A 25,094-nucleotide genomic window follows, 5' to 3' on the forward strand; every position below is an offset into this window, starting at 1 on the left:
ATTCTACTTCTCCGTTGGAGTGCATGTGAAATGGAGCATTTGTTAGATGACAAATGCCATTGTGTTCACAAAACTGTTCAAAATCATGTGAAGTGAACTGTGGTCCATTGTCCAACACAAGTACTTCTGGCAAACTTTGTATGAAAAATATGGAGGACAATGCTTGAATGGTGCTATGTGCTGTGTTAGAAGCCACAGGCACCACAAATGGGAACTTGCTAAAAGAGTCTACCACTATGAGCCAATGAGTGTTCCAGAATGGTCTTGCAAAGTGTGTGTGTACTCGTTGCCAGTCATAGGCCAAGCTGCAAATGTCTGTGGTGGAGCAGATTGGTTTTCTGCACACGTACAATATTGATGCCATCTGTTCATTGTGGGTGTCCATACCCTGCCAAGTACAGTGCTGCTGCACTAACTGCTTTGTGTGAACAATTCCCCAATATCATTGGTGGAAAAATCGCAGCACATCCATTGGCAACACTTTGGGAATAAGCACACACGATTGTCCACTGTCATTTTGAGCTAGAATCAGATCCTGTTGAACTGAAAGATTATGTCAGCATGCAAAACATCCATGCACAACTGAGCTTGGATACTGTTCAATGAACGAGGCCAGGATGTGTGAATGTAATACAACAAAATCTTGAGATCTGGGTCTGCTTCCATGGCCTGTGCAATTTTTTTACAGGTCGAGGGAAATGATTCCAGCAATTCAGAGTCCTGCGCATCAATTTGCCAACAAGATGCGGCAGAGGCATCAAAATCAGAGTCTGGGCCAGTTGGAAGGCGATAGGGTATTTGCATTGCCATGCTTTGCTATAGGTTTGTACACAATTTCATACTGATACTGTGAAAGCAACAAAGCCCAATGTTGCAATTTTTGAGCAGTGCTTGTAGGAACTGGCTTTGACGGATGAAACAAGGACTGCAAAAGGTTGTGATCTGCCATTAAAAAGAACTTGAGACCATATAAATAGAAATGGAACTTAGTTACACCCTACACAATAGTGAGAGCTTCTTTTTCTATTTGAGGATAATTGCACTGAATTTGAGTTAATAATTTTAATGCGAAAGCAATATGTCTGTCTTGTGCACCAATTCTGTGCAAAAACACAGTGCTTACAAAACTACTGGCTTGACAGGTCAAAATTCACCAAATGTCTGTCACTAAGCAAAGCGTTTTTGAGTTTCTGAAATGCGTTGTGACACTCTTTGGTTCACACAAAAGGCACATTTTTGTGATGCAATGGAGCCATGATCTGAACGGCATTCGTTATTAACCGAATGCAGTATGTCATCTTGCCTAATACTGACTGTAGTTCACACACATTGCGAGTAACAGGCAGGTTACGGGTCGCAAGCAAATGAGATTGGAGGGGGTGCTTTCCCTGACTGTTTATCACACGACCCAAGCACTGTAGCTCAGTTTGAAAAAAGTCACACTTTTCGAGATGACACTTGATTCCTGCTTCTGACAACACTTGAAAATCAGTACGCAAATTAGCAATGTGTTCCTCTGGTGTACAAACTGAGTTGACAATATTGTCAAAGCAGTTTGAACAAAATGGCACTTCTGCTGTCAGCTGTTCCAAACAACTTTGAAAAATGGTGGGTGCAGAGGCACTGCCAAAGGGCAAACTACATGAACAGTCCCAATTGTGTATTTACAACAAACACTTTCTGTGATGCTTCATCCAATGGATTTTGCAAGTAGGCATCATGCAAACCTATCTTATAAAAGTAACATTCTGCACCAAGCCTGTCCATGAGTTCCTGAGGGTGAGGTAACGGATAAGTGTCAACTTCTGTCTGTGGGTTGACTGTAGACTTGAAGTCAACATAGATGCAACTGCAACTGGAAGGCTCAGGCAACAAAAGGAGAGGACTTGCCCATTGACTAAGTTGAATGGGAGCAATTGCACCATGATCTTGCAATTCTTTCAATTCACTGGCTACTTTGGCTCTTAATGCATTTGCAACAGGGCGGGCCCAGAAGAATTTAGGCTGTGCATTGTCTTTCAGTGTAACATGGGCTGAAAAGTTATTAGCTTTTCCCATTATTTATGAAAATAGTTCAGGAAATTCTTTAAGCAAGATGGTACACTGTCTTTTGGCGCAAAATCAGACACTGGAAGTACATTGTCTTGTATGCTAAGTCCAAACAAATCAAAGGCATCTAAACTTAATATGTTCTCACTGTCTCTGAGATTTCAACACAGTAAAATTCACTGTCGTAGTGTGAGATTTGTAAGTGGCAACCCAACTACGCTGTCTGAGCACTGGAGTGTCTTGTTGCCTGTAAGAAGTGAGGTGCTTGCTAGATTTAGAAAGGTGATTTAGATTTAGATTTAGAAAGGCATGGTGGGCCTAACTGTTTGTGCATGGCACAATTAAGCAAAGTTACTAAGGAACCTATGTCTAACTGAAAGGTCCCACAATGGCCAGCAATTCGTAATGATACAAATATTTTCTTTTAGAATGTCATTGAACGGCACTAGAGCAAAAGGAAAAAGTTTACTTTTGTCAGACCTGTTGTAGGTTTTCAAAACACAGCATTCGCTGCATGTGCACGAGCCTGTTTTTTTCTGGGAGTGGTCAAAATTGGCATTTTTGTGCCATTGCATACAAGATTCTTGGACAATGGCTTTTTCTCCAAGCATGTAACACGTTTTGTTACATGATGTGCAATCCTGTCTTTTATAGCGAGCAAAACATCTAGGGCAAGACTTCACTAAATTCGCAGGTCTGTTTACATGTATATGCAGCTGTTGACAAGGCTGTGTATGTGCTTGTTGTTGTGGCTGCTGGGGCAATCGCGAACAAGGGATGACTCAACCCATCAAATCAGGGTCTGGTCAAACTTAATGGCTGAATCATATTGCTCTAAGATATCCAAAACCTGGGGAAGTGATAGATCAGAGTACTTTAAGATCTGTTCCCATATTCTACTATCTGGGACATTGAATGTTATCGCATTCTGGATCATTAAATCACTGTAAAACTTGCCGCAACTACACTTAAATTTACACTTCCTAGCCATGCCTATGAAGTCTGTGTACTACAGGCAGTATGTCTGTTCCAGCCTTTTCGGCAAGTGAAAGAACTGAAATCTAGCTTCAGTTACTTGGACTTGCTGGCCATAGTATTTAGTTAATACACTGATTACTTGGTCATAGCTGAGTTCATCAGGAGATGCCATTGGTAATAATTTTGTATTAACCTGAACACTGGGGAGCCCACAATCGAAAGGAAGTATTGTAACTTTACAGTACCTTGAACACAATGAACTTGACAATGTGCTTGAACTGAATCAGGTATTCAATCCATTTTTGTTTGGTTTTGGTAAATTGCCGGAACATAGGTATCTTGGTTGGCGGCACTTGTTGGGCAAGTTGGTTGGTCGATAGTGGTTCTACGGCCGATGCAGCTTGTGCAGCCAGCAGTTGTTGTACCATTGTCAGTGAGGTAGTGATTTGTTATTTCTGAAACTGAAAGGCTTGAGTTAGATCCATTACATTGGCCATCTGTGGCTGAGGCGTGGGGGCAGGGGGTGGAGGGGGTGGGGAATTCATGGTTTACACAAATATGTTATATCAAAAAGCTAGCAAGGTCTCTGAAAAGGGAAATTTGATTAGTCCCATGGCTCCCCTCCTGGAATACATGCACCGGCTGCGGTGGCCGAGCGGTTCTAGGCGCTCGGTCCGGAACCGCACGACTGCTACGGTTGCAGGTTCGAATCCTGCCTCGGGCATGGATGTGTGTGATGTCCTTAGGTTAGTTAGATTTAAGTAGTTCTAAGTTCTAGGGGACTGATGACCACAGATGTTTAGTCCCATAGTGCTCAGAGCCATTTGAACCATTTTTTTGGAATACATGCAAGAACAAAACAACAAATTAACAAATAGAAACACTTGAAAACGAGTACCCCTGCAAGCTAAAACACAAAAGAAGGAAGCAAAATCTTTGGCCAAGTTGATTATCTTCAATCACCATTGAATTATCCTCGTTCACCACTGCAGTATCCTCATAACCACTGTAGTCTTGTACCATAAGAAGGTAAAGGAGAGGATGTTGTTATGGGTTTCTGCAACACAAATGCATATGTGGATTAATGCGGTTCTTTATTTGCATGAACTGTAAACTTTTACATAACTGGAATAGAGTCCACATGCTGTGGTAAAAGCTCATCAGTAATATTCCTCTTGTAGACAATATTGGTGCTCTTGCTATTACGAAATTTAGTCTCTCTGCTGGTCTTGCTATAGTCACTAATCTGGTCATTATGTACTGTCATAACCTGCGACATGAACTGAGCTCATTCTGCAATGAACTGATGGACACCAAACTGGAAGTGTGTCAGTGAGGCCCTCTGATCAGTGACAGCAGCCTAAATATCTGCTATCAAGAGGGCATTGACTGTGTGTTGCTTGTCGGTGTGTCTCTGGCCTCTCTTGTGATAGGCGTAGTTGATCCAGTGCCTACTATTGATCTTTGTGTCACATCTTTGCTGGCCAGTGTGCTGGTGATGGCTTAAGCCAGCACACATTACTCGAGGTGATCATTTCTGTGCTTCATGCATCAGACAGCAGTTTTGCTGTGCTTGTACTCATCTGCATGATTTGTGACATGTGGTTTACAGGGGTACACATCAGAGGCACCAAGGACAAAATGAGCTGCATGACACATGTAACTGCTGTGACTCAGTACTCAATATAAGTATTTCCAAACTCAATAGTTACTTCCACTATATAAGAGTGCCATCTTTGCTGCAATGATAGGGTTTATAGCCAACATTTTGACACACTTTGTCTTATGTTAACCTCCAATTAATATTCTAAATTGTCATGGACTGTGCCGCTGGTCTCAGCCGAGGTTCGAGTCCTCCCTCGGGCATGGGTGTGTGTGTTTGTCCTTAGGATAATTGATGTTAAGTAGTGTGTAAGATTAGGGACTGATGACCTTAGCAGTTAAGTCCCATAAGATTTCACATACACACACAATATTCTAAGTTGCATTAAATAAACCTCAATAGGATGAGATTACTCCTCCTAAAATGGTCATGGCCACGTTCCAAGACAACAGAGCCTCTTTTCACACAGCTACACCATGCAGGACTGATTTTGTGAGCATTGGGGTAAATTGTCACTTCTCTCCTGACCACCACAGTCACCTGGTCTCAGTATTATTGAGCCTCTGTGGTGTACTTCAGAGAGAATGGCACTTAATTGCTATCCGCTTCCATCATCGTTACCTGGACTCACCACTATTTTGCAGGAAGACTGATATAAAACACCCTTGAAAACCAAACAGAACTTGAATGTCAACATATTCCTTACACCATTGTCTGTATGGTAATGTATTGTATTAGTGATGTTTCTATATTTTTGTCCACCCCCTGCATCAGATATATGTATATAATGATTATCTTGTGCTATACAGTGAGATCACTATTATATGGGTGCAAACTATCTGATTTGAGTATTATTCATGCATATTTGGCAAACTTTGAAAAACTGAAAAGTGAAGTCTGAAGTATTCTTGTCCGTACTGTAATTAGAAACACAACGAATACCATAACTATTGCACATTGTGTGCAACATATATTCACAGGTTAGTTTATTCATCAAGATGACAGTCTTAATGACAATAAAAAATTCAGATGTAGTAAACAGAAACACTTGCTATCAGTACAGTGTTTCCCACTCAGATACTCACAATCTGGTCATGATTACATAGAATGAGACTGCATATCTTCCCACTCTGTGCTGAAATGGCTCATGAGATAGTTTATGGCTTTGGAATTCTAATAGAAATAATTACCTATCTAAAATACATTATGAAATCCAAAGACTGGTATTCGATACTCTTTCTTGTAATCAGTATAATCTGCATAAATTGTTCAAAAAGGTCTTCACCTTCATCCAATAGAATATGGATTGAATTTCCCTATATTGTCATTTTTGTTCATTTGTTCACACTCTGGAAACATGAAAAATGGCTTTCATCACTGTACTACAAAGGGCAACATAAAAAAAAAAAAATGTCATTCATCACACAGAGCCTCCCACCCTACATCAAAGACACCAACCACTTCTTAGAACATCTCACTCTGTCCTTATCCTCAATGTTTGATCTTCTCTCTACTTACCCTTCCATCTTTGTCCCTTCATCCTCACAGCATGTGAGTCTTTCTCATCTGGGAGTGTGTGTGGCCTACCCTTCTTTTTTTAATCTTGTCCATTGTACCTCTCTGCCCTTTCTATGGAAGGAACTACTAAGTTTTGATGTATGATAGGTTAATGTACTTTTATATGTGTCTATCAGCAGTATTAAATATTTCGTCTGAGGGTAAGTAATGACCAACAATGCTGTCTCACAATTTTATAGCTTCCCTAGTGAATTTTTCCTGCAACACAACATCTCTCTTTTGCAGGATGTAAAACCTGATCGTATACGTGATCCAAGTGGAAGGATGATAGAAGATTACTGGCCTCCATCAAAACGTGTACTTGGTGACATAAAATTCTTGGAAAGTTTAGTAACATTTGATAAAGATAATATTCCAGAGAAGGTTATGAAACAGCTTACTGCTAGAATATTGACTGATGAAAATTTTGATCCAGATAAAATAAGAAGTGCATCAACAGCTGCAGAAGGTAGTGTTTTCTGTTATTTACTTACAAATATAATTGTAAATATTAAATAAAATTGTAAATATTTTCAAGAAAGATTTAACATACAGTAGTATTTGCATAACTTTCTACAAACTTTCATACATTATCAGTATTTAGGTTTCAAAATATTGTACAAAGTATACTGGCTATCTTGTAGTGGGGTCTGGGTAGTCCCAAGTTTGTTGACTCATCACAAGCCACGATCTTGGTGCAAGATGGAAGTCAGGGCAGCAGCTACAATGAACTATCTCCTCAGTCATAGAGGAATCACACATGCAGTGAAAATAACACAAGTTGTTTGACAGTAGTCACACAGCAGCCAATGTGTTATCTCAGTTGTTTGTGACAAATGGTGCACAGACAGTTTGTCCAGCACAGGCATATAGGTCATTGCTGTGTACTTAATTTCTCAGTGTACTGCTCTGCAGAGAGTACTGTTGACCTGATGTGATGTGTTTGTTAGTTGCCTCCCAGATGCCGCCTCCTTGGACGGCCTTCGAATAACTATGGCATAGTGTCGCTTGCTGGTAGCTCAGCAAAACAGAAAGAAACTGTGGTGGAATCACTCTAACACAAAAGTCGACAACATAAATATGAGTGTCACACATAAAAAGTTGTTTAAAATAGTGCAACAATGTAACTTTAAATACACACACTTATGGAAATGTCAGCAAACTGCTACACAAGACAAGGTTTTGGAAATCATCACTAATTGACATCACAAAAAATTGACATGAAATTCTTCTTCTTCACTTCTGAGCTGTCTGTTTTTTAATATACTGTTCCACTTAAATTCATCTTTCAGTCTGCAGTGAGGTTCTGGTTGCAATCTTTGCATACTTGCCATAGCTTAATAAATTGTGTACATTGTTCTGCTGATCCTTGAATAAATATTCACTTGGAAATGCTGTTTGTAACTATGCTGACATCATAATAGTTTTCATGCAGAAATTTCATGCTATGCAGTCACCAAGATAGATTTGTTGTGCACAAAAACTGATCTTATCTGTCTAATTTTGATTTTGTTCATGTAAAAAATTAAACTCACTATTGATAAAAATGTGGGTGACCTCATTGCAATACCATTAGCCCACATTTTCAACAGTTCATTAACAAATGGAGTATTTCCTTCCTGCTTAAAGACAGTGAAACTGAAACCACTGTTCAAAAAGGGTAAGAAAGAAGACATAGCCAATTATAGACCTATTGCCTTGCTATCTACATTTTCGAAAATACTAGAAAAATTTTTTCCACAACCCAACATGGCTTCCGGAAAGGCCGATCAACAGAAACAGCAATATATGAATTTCTGGGTGAAGTACTTGAAAAAATTGATAGTGGACAAAAAGTAACTGGCATATGCCTTGATCTGTCTAAGGCTTTCGACATCATAGACCACACCCTATTGCTGCAGAAGCTTGAAAGAATTGGTATCAGAGGTATGCCTAACAACTGGCTTAGATCATATCTTACTGACCGCAAGCAAGTAGTAGAAATACATTTTCACAAAGAAAATAAATCAATAAGACACTATTCTGATTATAAAGCAGTAAAATATGGAGTACCGCAGGGCTCGGTACTGGGCCCCATCCTATATTTGATATATATAAATGACCTAACATCAACCAACCAGTACCATAGAACTATCCAGTTTGCAGATGACACAAGCATATTAGTCAATGGGAAGACTGCAGAGATACTACAGACAAATGTTGTAAACTTGTTCAACCAAAACAAACTAATAATAAATCAAAGTAAAACAGTAGCATTAAATTTTCATAATGTCAAGAGAAACACTGAAGAGGATGTAAGAATTCAGATGTCAGACACAGATATTGCAAGTGTGCCTAATACAAAATTTCTGGGGGTCTGGCTACAGGATAATCTTAGATGGGAAACTCACATTGACAACATATGAAAGAAGCTAAGCACCATGTGTTATTTAATAAGAGTGCTAGAAAATTGCTGTCATAAGGACTGTCTAATGACAGTTTACTATTCTGATATACATTCTGTCCTAAAATATGGGATCACTTTCTGGGGTAACTCACCATCCTGCCTAAAACTCTTCAGGATGCAAAAAAGAATAGTGAGAATCATGGCTGGAATAAACAGGAACAAACCATGTAGACCATTATTTAAAAGGATGTGGATTCTTCCCCTTCCATGTATTTTCCTATTTGAAAGTGCAATGTTTATAAAGAAATATACAATAACAAATCCTAGTATCCTCCCCAAAAATGAAAATGTTCATCATCATAATACAAGACAGAAAACTGACTTTCATGTACTCCATAAAAAAACCAGTTTGTGCCAAAAAGGAACATTTCACCATGGAAAAATTATCTACAATAAATTGCCAAGAGAAATTAAAGTAAAGACTGATGTAAAAAATTTTAAAGCAGCATTAAAAGAATATCTGTTGACACATTGCTTTTATATTGTGGAAGAGTTCCTTCAAAATCCTTGAGAGTCTAGGTGATGATTATGCAAATACTGTAACCATTAATACTGGCCTATAAATACATTCAGATGTAATTCTCAAGTTTCTAATGGGGTTCAAGTATAAGTTGTATACCAACTTGCCCAGTATATGAAGTAAAGTTCTGTGAATGTAATTCTCTAGTGTACATGTCAATTCATAGTGTAGAAGAGTTCCTCAAAAATCCTTAGAGCTTAAGTGAGGATCATGCAAATACTGTAATCGTTAATATTGGCTTATACATGTATTCAGTTGTAAACTTCAAGTTTCTAATGTGGTTTAATTATAACATACACATTGACTTGCCCAGTATATGAAGTGCTGTAAAATTTTGTGAACATAATTTTCTAGTTTCTAAAGTGTTTTAATTGTAAGATATACTTTGACCTGTCCAATATCTGATGTGCTGTACTGTACATGTAAGTTTTACTGGACCAATAAATACAATACAATACAATACAATATAGCAAAATTGTCATTCACCACTTTAAGTAACAGCCCTCACAGAAAGTTCCCTGCACCAACAAATCAAGATCCTCTCATGTTAAATTTTGATCATGGTCTGCATTGTGATTATGTTTGCCATTAACTAACTAATCCTGCTCATTAGTGTTAATTTAAAATTAAAGGGAGTGTTATCGCACATCAAAAATCAACTTGGCTTCTACATTGCTTTCATCTCCTGAGCACTGCATGTCAACAGCAGCATTATAAACTGCTGCACTCTGTTCAATTGACTGATTAATTTCCCACTGCTGTGAGATTAATGGCCACTGAACTTCAGTCAGCCCTGATTCTTTCTCTTAATAATTTTTTTTACTGTTCTGAACATCATCTGAAAGTTCAGTTTTCTCTTATCCTATAGTTATGTACTTCAAATCTGTGAACAATTCTTGCAAGTCATTACAAATACCTAGTACCCTTTGACCCAACATTTTGTCGAATTTTTGACTATGTTCATTGAGTTTTTTGTTTTAATCCAAGCTGAGTTCTTGTTTAATTTCATTAAGTTTTATAACCAAATTGCACTTATCATCATCAAGGTTTCTGTTTAAATCCTCATTCAGTTTTTAATTATTATCGTCAAGTTTTTTATCATAGGCATCAAGTTTGGAGTCCAAATTGTATAACAGTCACATTAACACATCCTCCCCTTCCTTAATTTTGGATTCTGCTGACTGGTTATAATTTTTTAACAAGATCCATTGTCCTGATTAATACTGTCCTCTCCATTAATTACATCACTATTCTCTATTTGGCTAGCCATTGTTATTTAAATGTATATAATCAAAGTATCTTTTCATGTTCCTTGTTCCTTAGAAGTTAAGATGACATTGAAAATGCAAATTAACTCACCACATGGTGGCACTTGCAGTTCAGCTCTGGATCCAAAGATTTTTGCAGGATACAACATCCTGTCATGGTTACATGTGTTGCACGACTGTTAGGTGCTTGCTACTTTATGATGATACTGCTAACTCTCTCAATTTCAGCAATTCAAACACAGATGTAATTCAACAATTGATAATATTGGGAAGTGGATAATGATGGGTACTATGCAGAACATTTATTGTTAGCAGTACACTAACTGCTCGATTCACTGTTGGAAGAATTATTCATAGTAAATACTTTGAAATATTCTCAATTAATTAATATCCTGTGTGCCATTACATGACATCAGTCTTTTCACTCTTAAATGAAATAATGGAGCACAAATAATTGTATACCAAACAGATTAGCTACTTCAACCAAACAATGCTGGCCCACTCATATTCTCAAACTGACCACACAGTTCTTACGACATAGCTCTGCCTATTGACTGCAAACTGCTAGCTGATACACAGCACTCACGCCCAATAACAACAATCAGACTTTATTCAAAGTATTGTTAGCTGACAGTAATTACTTTAAATTCTAATCAGGAAAACCAGAGGTAGCTGCAACTGCAATTAAACAGTTTGATAAATTGACTCTCAGGTGGATAAATTATAGCAAATATCTCTATATGTGATGATATAGAATCATCAGAATTTTTCTTGCAGTTTTAACAATATGAAAGGCTTCATACCCTCTGCAATTCTGTGCTTTCTTCCACTGTTTTTATGTTTCTTTATCATTGCTGTTTTCATTCACATCATATTGTTTATCTCTGACATTTAGTTTCTATGTTAAACTCTCTGGCTGATTGCACTTCATGTTAGTACTTTCTACTTTTTTTCTTGGCTCATACATTATGTTTTTAGCTCTCCATTTTTATGTTAAGCTTTCATTTTTCATCAGTTTTGTCTCTTTCTTTGTGACCTTAGAGTATGTCTCTAAGATTATGTCTCAATAATGTGCTTTGTGTGTGTTAAATTTGTCTTCTCTCACTGAGGAACTTCAGCTGTTGTAATGAGACTTTTCCTATAGTTTTAAATTTTATTTGTATGTTGATTTGGCATAATTTAATTTTTTTTGACTAATTAAAGAAAACCGTAATGTAACTGTATCAATCCTTGTGCTGTCAGGGCTATTGCTGCTGTCTGTGAAATGTTGTTTGTATAGAAACTAATTTTTATTAATCATTACTTACAGGACTTTGCAAGTGGGTGATAGCAATATCAAAGTATGATAAAGTAGCAAAAGTAGTTAACCCAAAGAAACTTCTGCTGGCAGAGGCAGAAGCAGAATTTGCTTGTGCAATGGCCGCTTTGGAAGTGAAACGTACACAATTGCGTGAAGTTCAAGCAAAACTTGCTCATCTCGAAAAAGTTTTGGAGGATAACAAAAATAGGTATACTATACTGCAAAATGACGCTGATTTGTGTGCGAAGAAGTTGCAGCGAGCAGAGGAACTGATTGGTGGATTAGGTGGTGAGAGGAATCGATGGTCCAATACAGCTCATATGTTGGGGGAGAAGTACTACACTTTAACAGGTACTACACATTTTGGACTTTCTTTTTGATAACTGCAATAAATAATATTATGTGTTCTGATATTTGGTGATGTATATGGATGCAACAAAAAATATGAAAATCTCATTCATATGTACCATGAAATAACAATATCATAATCATCATTTCACATGATGCATAAACTGTATAAGTTTAGAATGCATCCCAGACATTCATCTTCAAAACTGTTATAGTTTCAAGTATACTGTACACTGTTGTTATAATTTTTATCTAAATATAGTGGGTTAATTCTCTTTCATAGTTCATAGAGCACATCAGTGTCATATTAATTCTTTGTTATTCAGCTGTGTTGTAGTGACTGTTACTAATGACATTTCTGTATTCAATGTACTTTGTAAGATTTTGTGTACCAACTCAGTATTCTTCCAAGTTATTCAATCATTCATATTTTTCTTATTTACCAGATAAACTTCAGAAGAAATTAATGAAAGAATGACTTTGTTTGTAAAGAAAAAAGACTGTTCAACTGGAAAAGGCATTGGCTCACATGCTTTAATTTCATAAGCTAAATAATAACCTCCACTCTGACTCCATTCAGACACCCAGATTTGGGTGTTAGGAGAAAATTCACATCAGATTGAGATATCAAGACAGAATTGAACTGTTATATCTTGGAACAGACTTAAAATGTAGAAGCCTTGAAATTAATGTCATAATTCATTAAAAACAGTTATCACCTTCCAACTTCTCCAAGTGAAACAACACAGCTGTGATACACTTATCAATACATTTCCAAATCTGATAATTGAAATTTAAAGCTTCAGACTTACAATGAATTTCTGCAGGAAAATGTTAGCTATATGCTTTACCAAAGTTTTAATTGAATTTATTTTTGTGTCTTGTCCAAAACTGAAGCTGATACCTATCTTATATAATTACGGTGCATACAAGTCATAGGGCCTTTAAAATAGCAAAAATGGAGAAACAAGAGTATTCTTGTCAAAATGTTTTTCACCCCTCCCAAAACAGTATTCCTCTCACCTACTTAAACTGCACAACTTGACTAAGAAAGTATCTCATATCATATAGGGGAGTGTGACTCTTTTTTTTGACTTGAGTACTGTACATTTTACAAAAAATTCAGTCATCACAGTGCTGTTTTATCCATGTTGTCAAGTAGTAATGTTGTATCTATTGTGCAGCCTCAGAAGATGTATGGCAGAAACGTTTTGGCTACTAGAAAGAAAAAATGTAGATCCATGTTGTTCTCAATTCAGGCACTAGTTGATCATATTTGATGAATATACCGACTTCCATCATTGATCTTGATTATTTTTTATCAGACCTTGTTTGTGATATTATCTGGTTGAGCACAAGAACATGTCTTTAGGACACTAATCATACACTGCTGCGGAAATGGCTGAGTTGAATGAAACTTGCTTCTGCACACGGATGTAATTCAAGGCTGAAAAAATGCTATGCACTAATATGCTATGATAGATAATGTCTTAGTAATTTGAGCAGTCTCATTTATTTTATGCAACATCTTATATACAGGCTTCACAGCAGTCTATGTTGATTGATTCTAAATAAACTACAGACTGTGCTGTTTTATGTGTCATGTAATTATTTTGAAAATGATTAAGTTGTGAGACATTTATATTCAGTTACACTTTTTCTGATTCAGTAAATCTCATAATTTTGAGTACTATCTCTGGTGTAATATGATAAACTTTTTTGACCTTTTGAAATGCTATTTTAGACGAGTTGTTAAGATTAGTATTTAACACAATCTTTTACTAACATAATGCAGTGTTGACAGTAAATGTTTCTCGTTAACACTGCACAAAAAAGACTGAAATTTAAGACATTATTATTTTCAATTCCTTCTCTTGATTAGGTGATGTCCTTATTGCATCTGGTGTTGTAGCCTATCTTGGGCCATTCACCATGCAGTTCCGAGCACAACAGATTACTAGTTGGGTGAACAAAGTGGAGAAACTAGGTATTACATGCTCACATGATTTTGCTCTAACTGCTGTGCTTGGTGAACCAGTTGAAATACGAGCATGGAACATATGTGGGCTTCCCACTGACACATTTTCTGTTGATAATGGAATTATTATAAAGTAAGTAAACTACAATTAAATAAATTAGATTTCTGTTTGAGGTTTGAAGTCTTATTCTTCTTAAATTGGTTTATGTAATTTAATATAAAGATATAATCATTGATAAGCTGTTTGCTAGACTATTCATAGGTTTTTGTGAAACTGGTGAATCATTTGACTGTGCTGTTCACAGTATTTTTCGAGAGAAGCACTAGTAGTGTGATGCCATTGATATTGTTGGTAATAGTTTTTTATATTGTCTAGGAGGATGCAGAGTGCCATATTAAGAAACACAGGTAGTGTTCACAATGATATGATGTCTGTGGAAATGAGGTGTACCACAATGATGTATTTAGAATCTGTAGGTCCCTAGCTTGAACCTGCAATACAGGCCCTATCAGGAAAATTTTGAGACAATGAATGTGCAGCAATAGGATTTCAGAACAATTTTCCCATTTAATGCAAACTGCTGCATCATGTAAAGTTCCTTTATTATTTAATTATGTAAAATACTGCTAAACAAATTCTGATCTAATGAACTGATGATATTAAAAAATGAAAAAAAAAACTTTTGAAAACATTACTGGAAAATATCAGCAGTCTATAAATAATTAAAACACTGATCAGTTTGCAGTTAGCAGTTACCAGTGGTGTCCTCTGACACTTAACAATGCCCCAGCTTTCTTCTCTGTTCACCATCTAATGAGAAATGATGTGAAGATTATTTTTGATAAATTGAAACCATTTACCATTTGGATGTATGATTATTAATTTTTAGTAAAACCTTATGATTAAGACTTATTAGTATTTTTAAAAGTGAATAGAATTTACATATTTCTTAAGCAGATACAAAATAACAAAAGCAACATAACAACTAAGCAAATTTTACTTATATTAAATTCAAATACTATAGTAGAGTTGAGGTAATTAACTGCCTCAGTTGTAAATGGATTTATTGTTTCAAAATCACAACTGGTTTCACACAATTACCAGCCCTTCTTCAGGTGTACAAGACTGCAAAAGGAAGAATGAAGAAACTATAATAATATGTTGCAGAACACTTAACACTTGTCTGTTATGGAAATAACAGGGATTACTGATCACTTATAAATATGAGGTTGATACAGTTGGGTTAGTCAGAATGAAAACACAGGTGTCACACCAGACAGCCATAAAGTAAGCTAAGAAAAGTGAGCACTCAAAGTAAGAAAAAAGGGAGAGAAATACTAACAGTAAGAGAACACCAGAAAACAGTGTAAGATTGCCAGCCACACTTGAAGCCAAGATACAGAATGGCATGATGACAGAAAACTTAGCAACTGTCATACTACAAGGAAAAGTGAATCTATCAAGGGATGATTAGCATAAGAGGTGACTTACTATCCCGAATACATAATATGTTAATGAATACTTACTTTGTGTTCTGCCTTACGGCAGCTTCTTGTCATGGGAGAAGCCTCATCAGAGAGTTCCACCGCATGGTGAATAGGAGATGGTTAAATATACTTTGTCACAATATAAAAAATAAGGTGAAAATAATATTCTTGAGCATAAGTAGTGGTTGTGCTCAACCATCAGTTAAAAATGTAAAAGGTTACATTTTAAAATATAAAAATGCCACAAACGAACCTATGATGGCAGGTTGGATAAAAATAAAATAAACTTAATGACATCAAGTATCCACAAAGGAAAAATAATATCAATTAGGCAACTAAAGTTAAACGGATAAAAAAATACAATTCCTTTGAGAGGAAAGCCTGAGGTGCATATTAGTGAGATTTGAGCGCTATTTCAGAAAGGAATGATTGTATAGACGATATACATGCTTCAGCCTGGTTTGCTCACTGGGAATAAACTGAACGGTTGTTTAAACTGTACATAGTTTCTATTTCTTGTAATAAATTAAGGATGTGGCCTGTATCATGATTGTACAGGATACTCAAATTGGTAATTATGTCACCAATAGAATGCCCATTACCTTTCCAATAACTAGATGAAGTGGACTTAGAATTGTTAAGGTCCTGCAGTTTCTGTCTGACTAATATAGAGGCATTGGCTATCATTACACTTAATTAGATAAATGCTAGAGCCCACATGTTGGTTGTAGGTCCTAGCTTCATGGTGCCAGTAGTGAAGACCAATTTGTTTTGTATAAAAATGCTGTTGTGACATCAGCTATTTGAATGCTGAGCCAACCTTATCTGAAATAGTACCTGAATAGGGTATTTGTATTAATTAACAAATGCCCTCCTTGACGGGTGTCAAGATAATCTCATGAACTACTTTATGCTGCATTTGCTGGTTAAGGGTATGCACAGCCTGAATTGGGTAGCCATTAGAACTCACCATGTACTTGAGAATTTGAAGGTTATTTTCATATTCCTGCTCACTAAGAGGAACTTGGGTAGCATGGTGCACCATTGCATGCTGTGCAGCCATCTAATATTTCTATGAGTGATTCTATGGGCTGTGAATTATACTGTCAGTGGTATTTTCTTTTCTAAAAATGTGGTAGATAATCTTATGAGGGTGAGTCAGATATAAATGGTGTTTTTGTTCCTGAGCATCAACAGTTGGTAGGGCTAGACCTGTGCTTCTAGTAATGTTAGATGGGACAGGAATGTGGAGAGTTGGCCATTACATACTTCCAACAGCTTCATCACTAACACTCATGATGTTGTAACAACAGGTGAACCCCTCCACTGTGCAACACATAATTATAACATTTCTTGCTTATGGAGGTGTTTAAGCGATGGAAATTTTCCTGAGATTTTCTGCTCAGTTCTGTGATCAAAGAGTGTCAATCATGTTTGTGTTTGCATGGTGAAAAGAGTTCAAGGAAGGATGAGAACATGTGGATAGTGAGGAACGTGATCAGTGTCCTCAGATCAGCATTACAGACAAAAACATTCGTGCAGTTTGAGATGTTCTTGAAAGCAGCTGCAGGCAAGAGCATGAGAAATTGCAGAATAGTTTGGAGTAAGTTATGAGAGCTGTTATGTGATCATCACAAATGACCTACAGTTGCGTAAAGTGTGTTCCAGGTAGGTCCCTTACCTATCGACTGAAAAACAGAAGTTTTGACATTTTGAGATCTGTCAGAGTGTACAGAAAGATTTGAAAAAGATGATGTTCCTTTTTTAAGTTGAAGGTCCACCACTATGCTCCTAAATCCAATTAAGCCAGTAAGGAATGGCGGAGGAAAGGAGAAGGATCTCCAGTGAAAGACAAGACTCAACTGTCAGCTGGAAAATTTCTTTCAGCCATTTATTTCGACCAGTGTTGCATTCTGCTCATTGATTTTTTTGTATGAGCAAGGCACAATCACTGCTGTGTACTGCTGTGAGCTGTTGAAGAAGGTGAGGAATCCATGATGTCACAAAAGGTGAGACCAGTTCATTATCCTCCATGGCAATGTCAGGCCCTGCACTGCAGCTCTCATGGCCTCCAAACTACAGGAAATGCATTGGACTCCATGTGATCACCCTGGGACCTATCACCCTCACATTTCCATTTGTTTGGACCACATAAAGAAGCTCTAGGAGGGCAATCATTTGAAGATGATAAGGGCGTGGAGGAATTTGTGCACAGTTGGCTCCTGAAGTAGCCAGCTTCATTCTATGATGCTGTGGTCAAAACTTTTCTTCACACTGGGAAAAGTGTATGTTTAAAGCAGGAAACTATGTGGAAAAATAAAATTTAACTCCCTTTAGTTTTTCAGTACTTTTTTAAATGAAATCCTATTTATTTTTATTCACCTTTGTATTGTTTTGCAAAATGGTTTTTAAATCTAAAAATGCTAATATGAAATTACTGTGATGCTGTAACATAAACTAAATATTTAGATGCAACATATCTTGAGGGAACTGCTGTTCTCATTCTGTAGTACCACTCTAGAGAAGTAATACAGCACTGTAAAGAACTGACAATTGTAGCAACAACATTATGGAGGTAATGGGTTAAAAATTGATGGAATTTGTATTCATTGTTGCTGACAAAAATACTGGCAATAATGCTATCTAAGGGAGATCCCATGGCCAGCCATTCTGTCTGATTGTAGATGACATTATTAATTTTACAGTAAGACTACCATCACCCATGACACTAATATAACTAGCTTGGATGTCACCAACATGTAGACAAACATTCTATCAAAAGAAGTTGTCCTGATTATTTAACCCAATTAAAAGCAACACACTAGCTTGAAATCCCTAGCAATTGATGAATTTCTCCGTCTCCTAAAGATGTCTCTAAACCACAAATACTTTAAATTTAATGATGTCATCTATAAATAGACATCAGGGCTGGCTGTGGGACCCCTCGTAGGTAGCATTATTGCCAACATTTCTTCAGCAAAAATGAATACCAATTCTTTCAATCTTTTCACCATTGCCTCAATAATCTACATCTACATCTATACCCTACGAACCACTGTGAGGTGCATGGCAGAGGGTACATCCTATTGTTTCTTTCATTCCGTTCGTGTTTGGAGCATGGGGAGAATGATGGTTTGAATGCCTCTGTGCATGCAGTAATTATTCTAATCATATCCTCATGATCCCTGTATGAGCCATATGTAGGGGGTTTTAGTATATTCCTAGAGTAATCATTTAAAGCCGGCTCTTGAAACTTTGTTAATAGACTTTCTCAGGATAGTTTACATCTGTCTTCAACAGTCTTCCAGTTCAATTCCTTCATTCTCTCTGTGTCACTCTCCTATGGCTTAAACAGTCCTGTGACCATTCGTGCTGGCCTTCTCTGTGTATTTTCAGTATCCCTTGTTAGTCCTATCTGGTACAGCTCCCACATACTTGAGCAATATTCTAGAACCAGTTGCACGAGTGATTTGTAAGCAACCTTATTTGTAGAAAGACTGAACTTATCCAGTATTCTACCAATAAACCAAAGTCTACCAGCTGCTTTACCCACTACGGAACCTATGTGATCATTCCGTTTCATGTCCCTATAAAGTGTTACACCCAGGTATTTGTATGAGTTGGCTGGTTCCAGCAATGACTCATTTATATTATAATCATAGGACATTACATTTTTTTAAATTTTGTGAAGTGCAAAATTTTACATTTCTAAACATTTAAAACTCATAGCCGATCTCTGCACCACTTTGAAATCTTGTGAAGATCTGAATATTTATACAGCATCTTCCAGTTAGTATTTCATTATAGGTAACTGTGTCATCTGCAAACTGCCTGATTTTATTATTAATATTGTCTGCAAGGTCATTAATATATAACATGGACAGCAAGGGTCCCAACACACTTCCCTGGGGCGTGCCCGAAGTTACTTGTAACTCTGACAATGACTCTCCATCCTAGATAATCTGTTGTGTCCTCCCTACCAAAGAGTCCTCAATCCAGTCACAAATTTTGCTTGATACCCTCTATGACTGTACTTTTGACAATAAATGTAGGTGTGCTACTGAGTCAAATGCTTTTTGAAAATCAAGAAATACTGCCTCAACCTGATTGCCTTGATCCAAAGCTTTCAGTATGTTATGTGAGAAAAGTGCGAGTTGAGTTTCACATGGTCGATGCTTTTGAAATCCATGCTAAACAATCACACTGAGGAGATCATTCTGTTGTTTGCTTAAATGTTACATCCATTTTCTACACTTCTGTCTTACTTCTCTAAGTGGTGCCAAAGAACAATTACAGCAGCTCCACCAAGATCTGATCATAATATTCATTTTACATTTGAAGACCACAGTAATTTTATAATATTGTTTTTAGATTTAGAAATTATTTTGCAAAACAGTAAAATTACCTATCACATTTTTAGAAAAGATATTGTGACTGATAGTATAATTCACAGCTCATCAAATCACCTGCAGAAATGTAATATGGCTGCACTGCATGCAGTGGTGCACCGTTCTTCCAAAGTACCCCTTACTGAACAGGAATAGAAAAATAGACTTGAATTATCAGGTACACTGTGAGTTGTAGTGACTACCCAATTCAGGCTGGGACATCCTCATCCAGAAAATGCAGCATAAAGGACTTACTTACAATCAGCAAATGATTACCTTGACACCCGTAATACGTATGTATATTTGTTTGAACATGGAACAGACTCCTGTATGAATGGCGTTGTAATAACCATCCCTATTATAGAGAAAAAACTAAAAGAGATGAAAACAATTAAGTTGCCAGGTTCGGATGGAATCCCTGTTCGGTTTTACAAAGAATGCTCTATGGCATTGGGCCCTTACTCAGTTTTCTCTTATCACAAGTCTCTCACTCAGTGTAAAGTCCCAAATGAGTGGAAAAAAGTGCTGGTGACTCCTGTATATAAGAAGGGTTAATGAACAAACCTGCATAATTACAGACCAATATCCCTTATGTCAGTTTGCTGCAGAATCTTTGAACACATTCTAATTTGAATAAAATAAATTTTCCTGAGACCAAGAAACTGATGTCCACAAGTCAGCATGGTCTTAGAAAGCATTGTTCATGTGAAACTCAGCTTGTCCTCTTCTTACGTGGTATACTGGAGACTGTGAATGAAGGGCAACAGGCAGATTTCATGTTTCTAGATTTCCGGAAAGCAGGCAGTAACAAAGTTATGAGCATAGAGAATAGGTTCCCAGATATGTGAGGGGCTTGAAGACTCCTTAGGTAATTGGACCCAGTATGTTTTCCTCAACAGCAAGTGCTCATCAGAGACAAGGGTGTCCTCAGAGGTGCCTCAGGGAATTCTGAAAGGACTGCTATTATTATCTACATTCATAAATGATCTGGCAGACAGCATGAGCAGAAATCTGCAGCTGTTTGCTGCTAATACAGTGGTGTACCGGAAGGTGTTGAAGTTGACTGACTGTAGGATATACCAGATAACCTAGACCAAATTTGTGGTTGATGTAATGAATTATAGCTAGCTCTAAATGTAGAAAAATATAAGTTAATGTGAATGAATAGGAAAAACAAGACCATGATGTTCAGATACTGTATTAGTAAATGCCCTACTTGAAACAATCGCATGGTTTAAGTACTTGTGTGTAATAATGCAAACTGATATAAAATGGAATGAGCATATGGTTACTGTAGTAGGGAAAAGTGAATGGTGAACTTCAGTATATTGGGAGAATTTCGGGAAACTGTTGCCCAACTAGTAGGGAGAATACATGTGCCATCTAGTACAACCTTTTTGTGAGTACTACTTGAGTGTTTTGGATCTGTACTAGGTCAGATTAAAGGAAGATAGAGAAGCAGTTCGGAGGCAGGTTGCTGGAATTGTTACTGGTAGGTTTGAACAACATACAAGTGTTATGGGGTGCTTCAGGAACTTGGATGGGAATCCCTGGGTGGAAGGTAACATCTTAGTAAGGAGCACTGGTGAGTAATTTGAGCAAACTGAAATTTGTAGCTGTCTGCAGAACAATTTACTGCTGCCAACAGATATTTCTCATAAGGAGCATGAAGATAAGATATGAGAAATTAGGGCTTACATAGAGACCAATAGGCAGTCATTTTTCCCTCATTATTTGTGTGAGGAGCAGGAAAGGAAATGACTAGTAGTGGCACAGGGTACACTCTGCCACACACAGCAGGGGGGCTTGCTGAGTATGTATGGAGGTGTAGGTGTAGATGTAGATATTATTACATTTAAATCATACAGTAAAATATACTACTTATGTACCATCTCACATGAGGTTGCCCAACGGCTCCAAAAATCTGATGTCACAGAGGCATTTTTTGTACCAAACAGAACTAGTCTTCAATATAGGTAACATGAAGCTAGGGTCCACAACAGCCACTTTCGAAATTAAGTGTAATAATTCCCAATGCAGATAATTCCCAATACAGACACAAGTGTCTGTATGTGTGGATGGATATGTGCGTGAGTGCGAGTGTACACCTGTCCTTTTTTCCCCCTAAGGTAAGTCTTTCCGCTCCCGGGATTGGAATGACTCCTTACCCTCTCCCTTAAAACCCACTTCCTTTCGTCTTCCCCTCTCCTTCCCTCTTTCCTGATGAGGCAACAGTTTGTTGCGAAAGCTTGAATTTTGTGTGTATGTTTGTGTTTGTTTGTGTGTCTATCGACCTGCCAGCGCTTTCGTTCGGTAAGTCACCTCATCTTTGTTTTTATATATAATTTTTCCCACATGGAATGTTTCCCTCTATTATATTGATATCATTAATTTGAATCCAACAATTACGTTTGTTATTGTCACTGTTGCATTTCGAAATCTTTTCTGTCGTCTTATTTTCCTCTTTCTGTTTTTGCCAGTAGTTTCACTTTGTATTCACCTTCTCCTTTTTACCGTAATCTGCTATACTATTTTATCCCGCCTATATATACTAAATAATACGTAACCCACTTCCAAAAAAAAAAAAAAAAAAAAAAAATTTTTTTGCCGCTTTCAGCACTACCGCCGCTATAATATCCACCGTTTCTAGTTCACAAACAGCTCCTTTCACCTTTTAAACAACCATTTCGGCCAGTTCTAATAACTTTCGCTTTATTTCCATTTCCGTTTTTCCCACATCACTTACAATTTTTAGCCGCTTCCCACAGGTTTTAACGTCATTATTTCTTCGTCAGACAATTGTTAGCCTCATTTTCATAATCTGCCACCACAATACCACTCCTTTGAATATACTACACGCAGTTTTTTCGAAATTTTCCCGAATTTCTCCGTCCTTTAACGTGTTTTGGCGGCAACACAACCACCTAACCTTTATGCACATCGTTATCTATCAACCCAAGTCCAACATAGCCCAGCTGTAACCAACACCTTTTCGCCTTTTTTCATTCCAGATCTCCAGTTACTTTCCGGTTCACCTTTATCTCTCCCCATATATTTTTATTTTCATTTTCATTCCACCTCATGTTACACTTTCCACCTTCTAATACCATGTCACCCTCACAACACCCCCACAACGACACCTTTAAGTTTTATTTACATTCCCTCCACAAACATGGCTTGTGTCTGTATGTGTGGATGGATATGTGCGTGAGTGCGAGTGTACACCTGTCCTTTTTTCCCCCTAAGGTAAGTCTTTCCGCTCCCGGGATTGGAATGACTCCTTACCCTCTCCCTTAAAACCCACTTCCTTTCGTCTTCCCCTCTCCTTCCCTCTTTCATGATGAGGCAACAGTTTGTTGCGAAAGCTTGAATTTTGTGTGTATGTTTGTGTTTGTTTGTGTGTCTATCGACCTGCCAGCGCTTTCGTTCGGTAAGTCACCTCATCTTTGTTTTTATATATAATTTTTCCCACATGGAATGTTTCCCTCTATTTTTTATATATATATATATATATATATATATATATATACTTTCCATGATATATAATTTAAAGGTTACATTGGCTGTATTGAATAATAAGTGTAATGAACTTATAGCTAACAACAAAATATGGCACCTTAGATTTAATTGATCATGGTAGCTGCAGAGTCGTGTTAAGATGGGTACATAATTATATAGTATATGTATAAACTCAGGTTTACTTCAATACTGACTTAATGCATCTTAGTTAAACTCACTCTTCTGATAGTAATAAACATTGCCAGTGGTTTCTTTAGAATATATTAAGTGAACTGTGGAATGAAAGCATCTCTCACACTCTTTTAATATAAGTGTTTCAACAAAATACCTCATGGCATGGCTTGTGCCCAAAACAACCATTAAATCTAAAGAAATCATTATTCTAAAATAAACAGGTTCTTTAACCACATACATAAAATAGACATAGTTCAGAATGATGTAATACTTATACACAATGTTAAATGGTTGTCTCTTAGGGAAAATTCATGTATATGTGATGAATGTAATCACATGGTGAATCCAGTGCAAATTCGATTATGTGTGATCAGCACTATTTTCAGAGTCAGGTTGGTTTACTCATTTATGATTTAATGTTTCCTTTATAATAAGGTAGCTGAGGCGTTCCTTATATGATTGCATCTCTATCATTGCAGTATCCTCACATTGTACATATATGTCAGCTTTATAGGTCAAATTATGACAAACTCTACACTTACATTGTGTAAGATTGTTAGTATTTATACCTTAACTTTACATCATTATTAAACAGTGTTTCATTTTGATTTACTCTCCTGTGCTCAAATAGCATACTGCCATGAATAGAAATTATTTCAGATTGTGTAACAGAGCATGGGATAAATTCCTAACAGCTCTTCATTCACTTTAACATTAAATTATCTAAACTATTACACATTATTCTCCCACAATATAAACCTAAAAATTAGTATCACATAACCTTCAATCCATCACAAGAGTTTCAAATGTAACACATCAACAACTGTCTCCTTAATGCTCTAAACCTCAATACATTCTTAATTCGCATAATTAAATTTCATGACTACCCACTATATTTTTAACACACTACAACATACCTGGTCTTTCAAAGCACACTCTCATAATCTGAAAAGTACCTCCAGTTTGCTTTATCCATTAAATAATGTTCCATCTGACATAGCTTACAAATGACAAGGTTTTGTCTTCTTACACACAATTATTATTAATATCTTATTACTTTAAAAGTGTGCACATCATTAACTTTGGTTTCTGTTAAGAGATATTACTATGAAACTGTAGAATGGTTGTAGTCTGACACACTGATCTTATCTCATTTAATGAATGGGTATATTAGAGAGCAAAGAGAAATTAGTACAAACATAATTCACATTAACACAAAATCTACTTCACACTTTTAGCTAACATAGTACCACACTTTGACAGGAAGTTTTCCTTGGATGATAAAACAATAAAGTGATATAGTTGGGCCAGTCAACTTGTTCTTTACGAGCAGTGTTTTACTTATTAATGACTATTTTATGGGTCATGTTTGTAGAGTTTTAACTCTGTAACATTGCGCAGTCCAAATAACTTCTTGGATTTTGGGTAGATTAGCCTATAGGCATTAAGGTGCGGGTTTTCCTTGATTCCAAAGGGGC

General features: G+C 36.9%; 1 protein-coding gene across 1 annotated transcript in view; it reads left to right on the top strand.

Moving 5' to 3' along the window:
- The window catches only part of LOC124776746 (dynein axonemal heavy chain 7-like), an 881,127-nt gene that overhangs the window by 500,685 nt on the left and 355,348 nt on the right, over positions 1-25,094 (top strand). The window contains 3 exon segments of the mRNA XM_047251871.1: positions 6,434-6,656; positions 11,731-12,072; positions 13,952-14,180. Coding sequence (XP_047107827.1) covers positions 6,434-6,656; positions 11,731-12,072; positions 13,952-14,180 — 794 coding nt within the window.

This window comes from Schistocerca piceifrons, chromosome 2, assembly GCF_021461385.2.
Source record: "Schistocerca piceifrons isolate TAMUIC-IGC-003096 chromosome 2, iqSchPice1.1, whole genome shotgun sequence".
In the NCBI taxonomy this organism is placed as follows: domain Eukaryota; kingdom Metazoa; phylum Arthropoda; class Insecta; order Orthoptera; family Acrididae; genus Schistocerca; species Schistocerca piceifrons.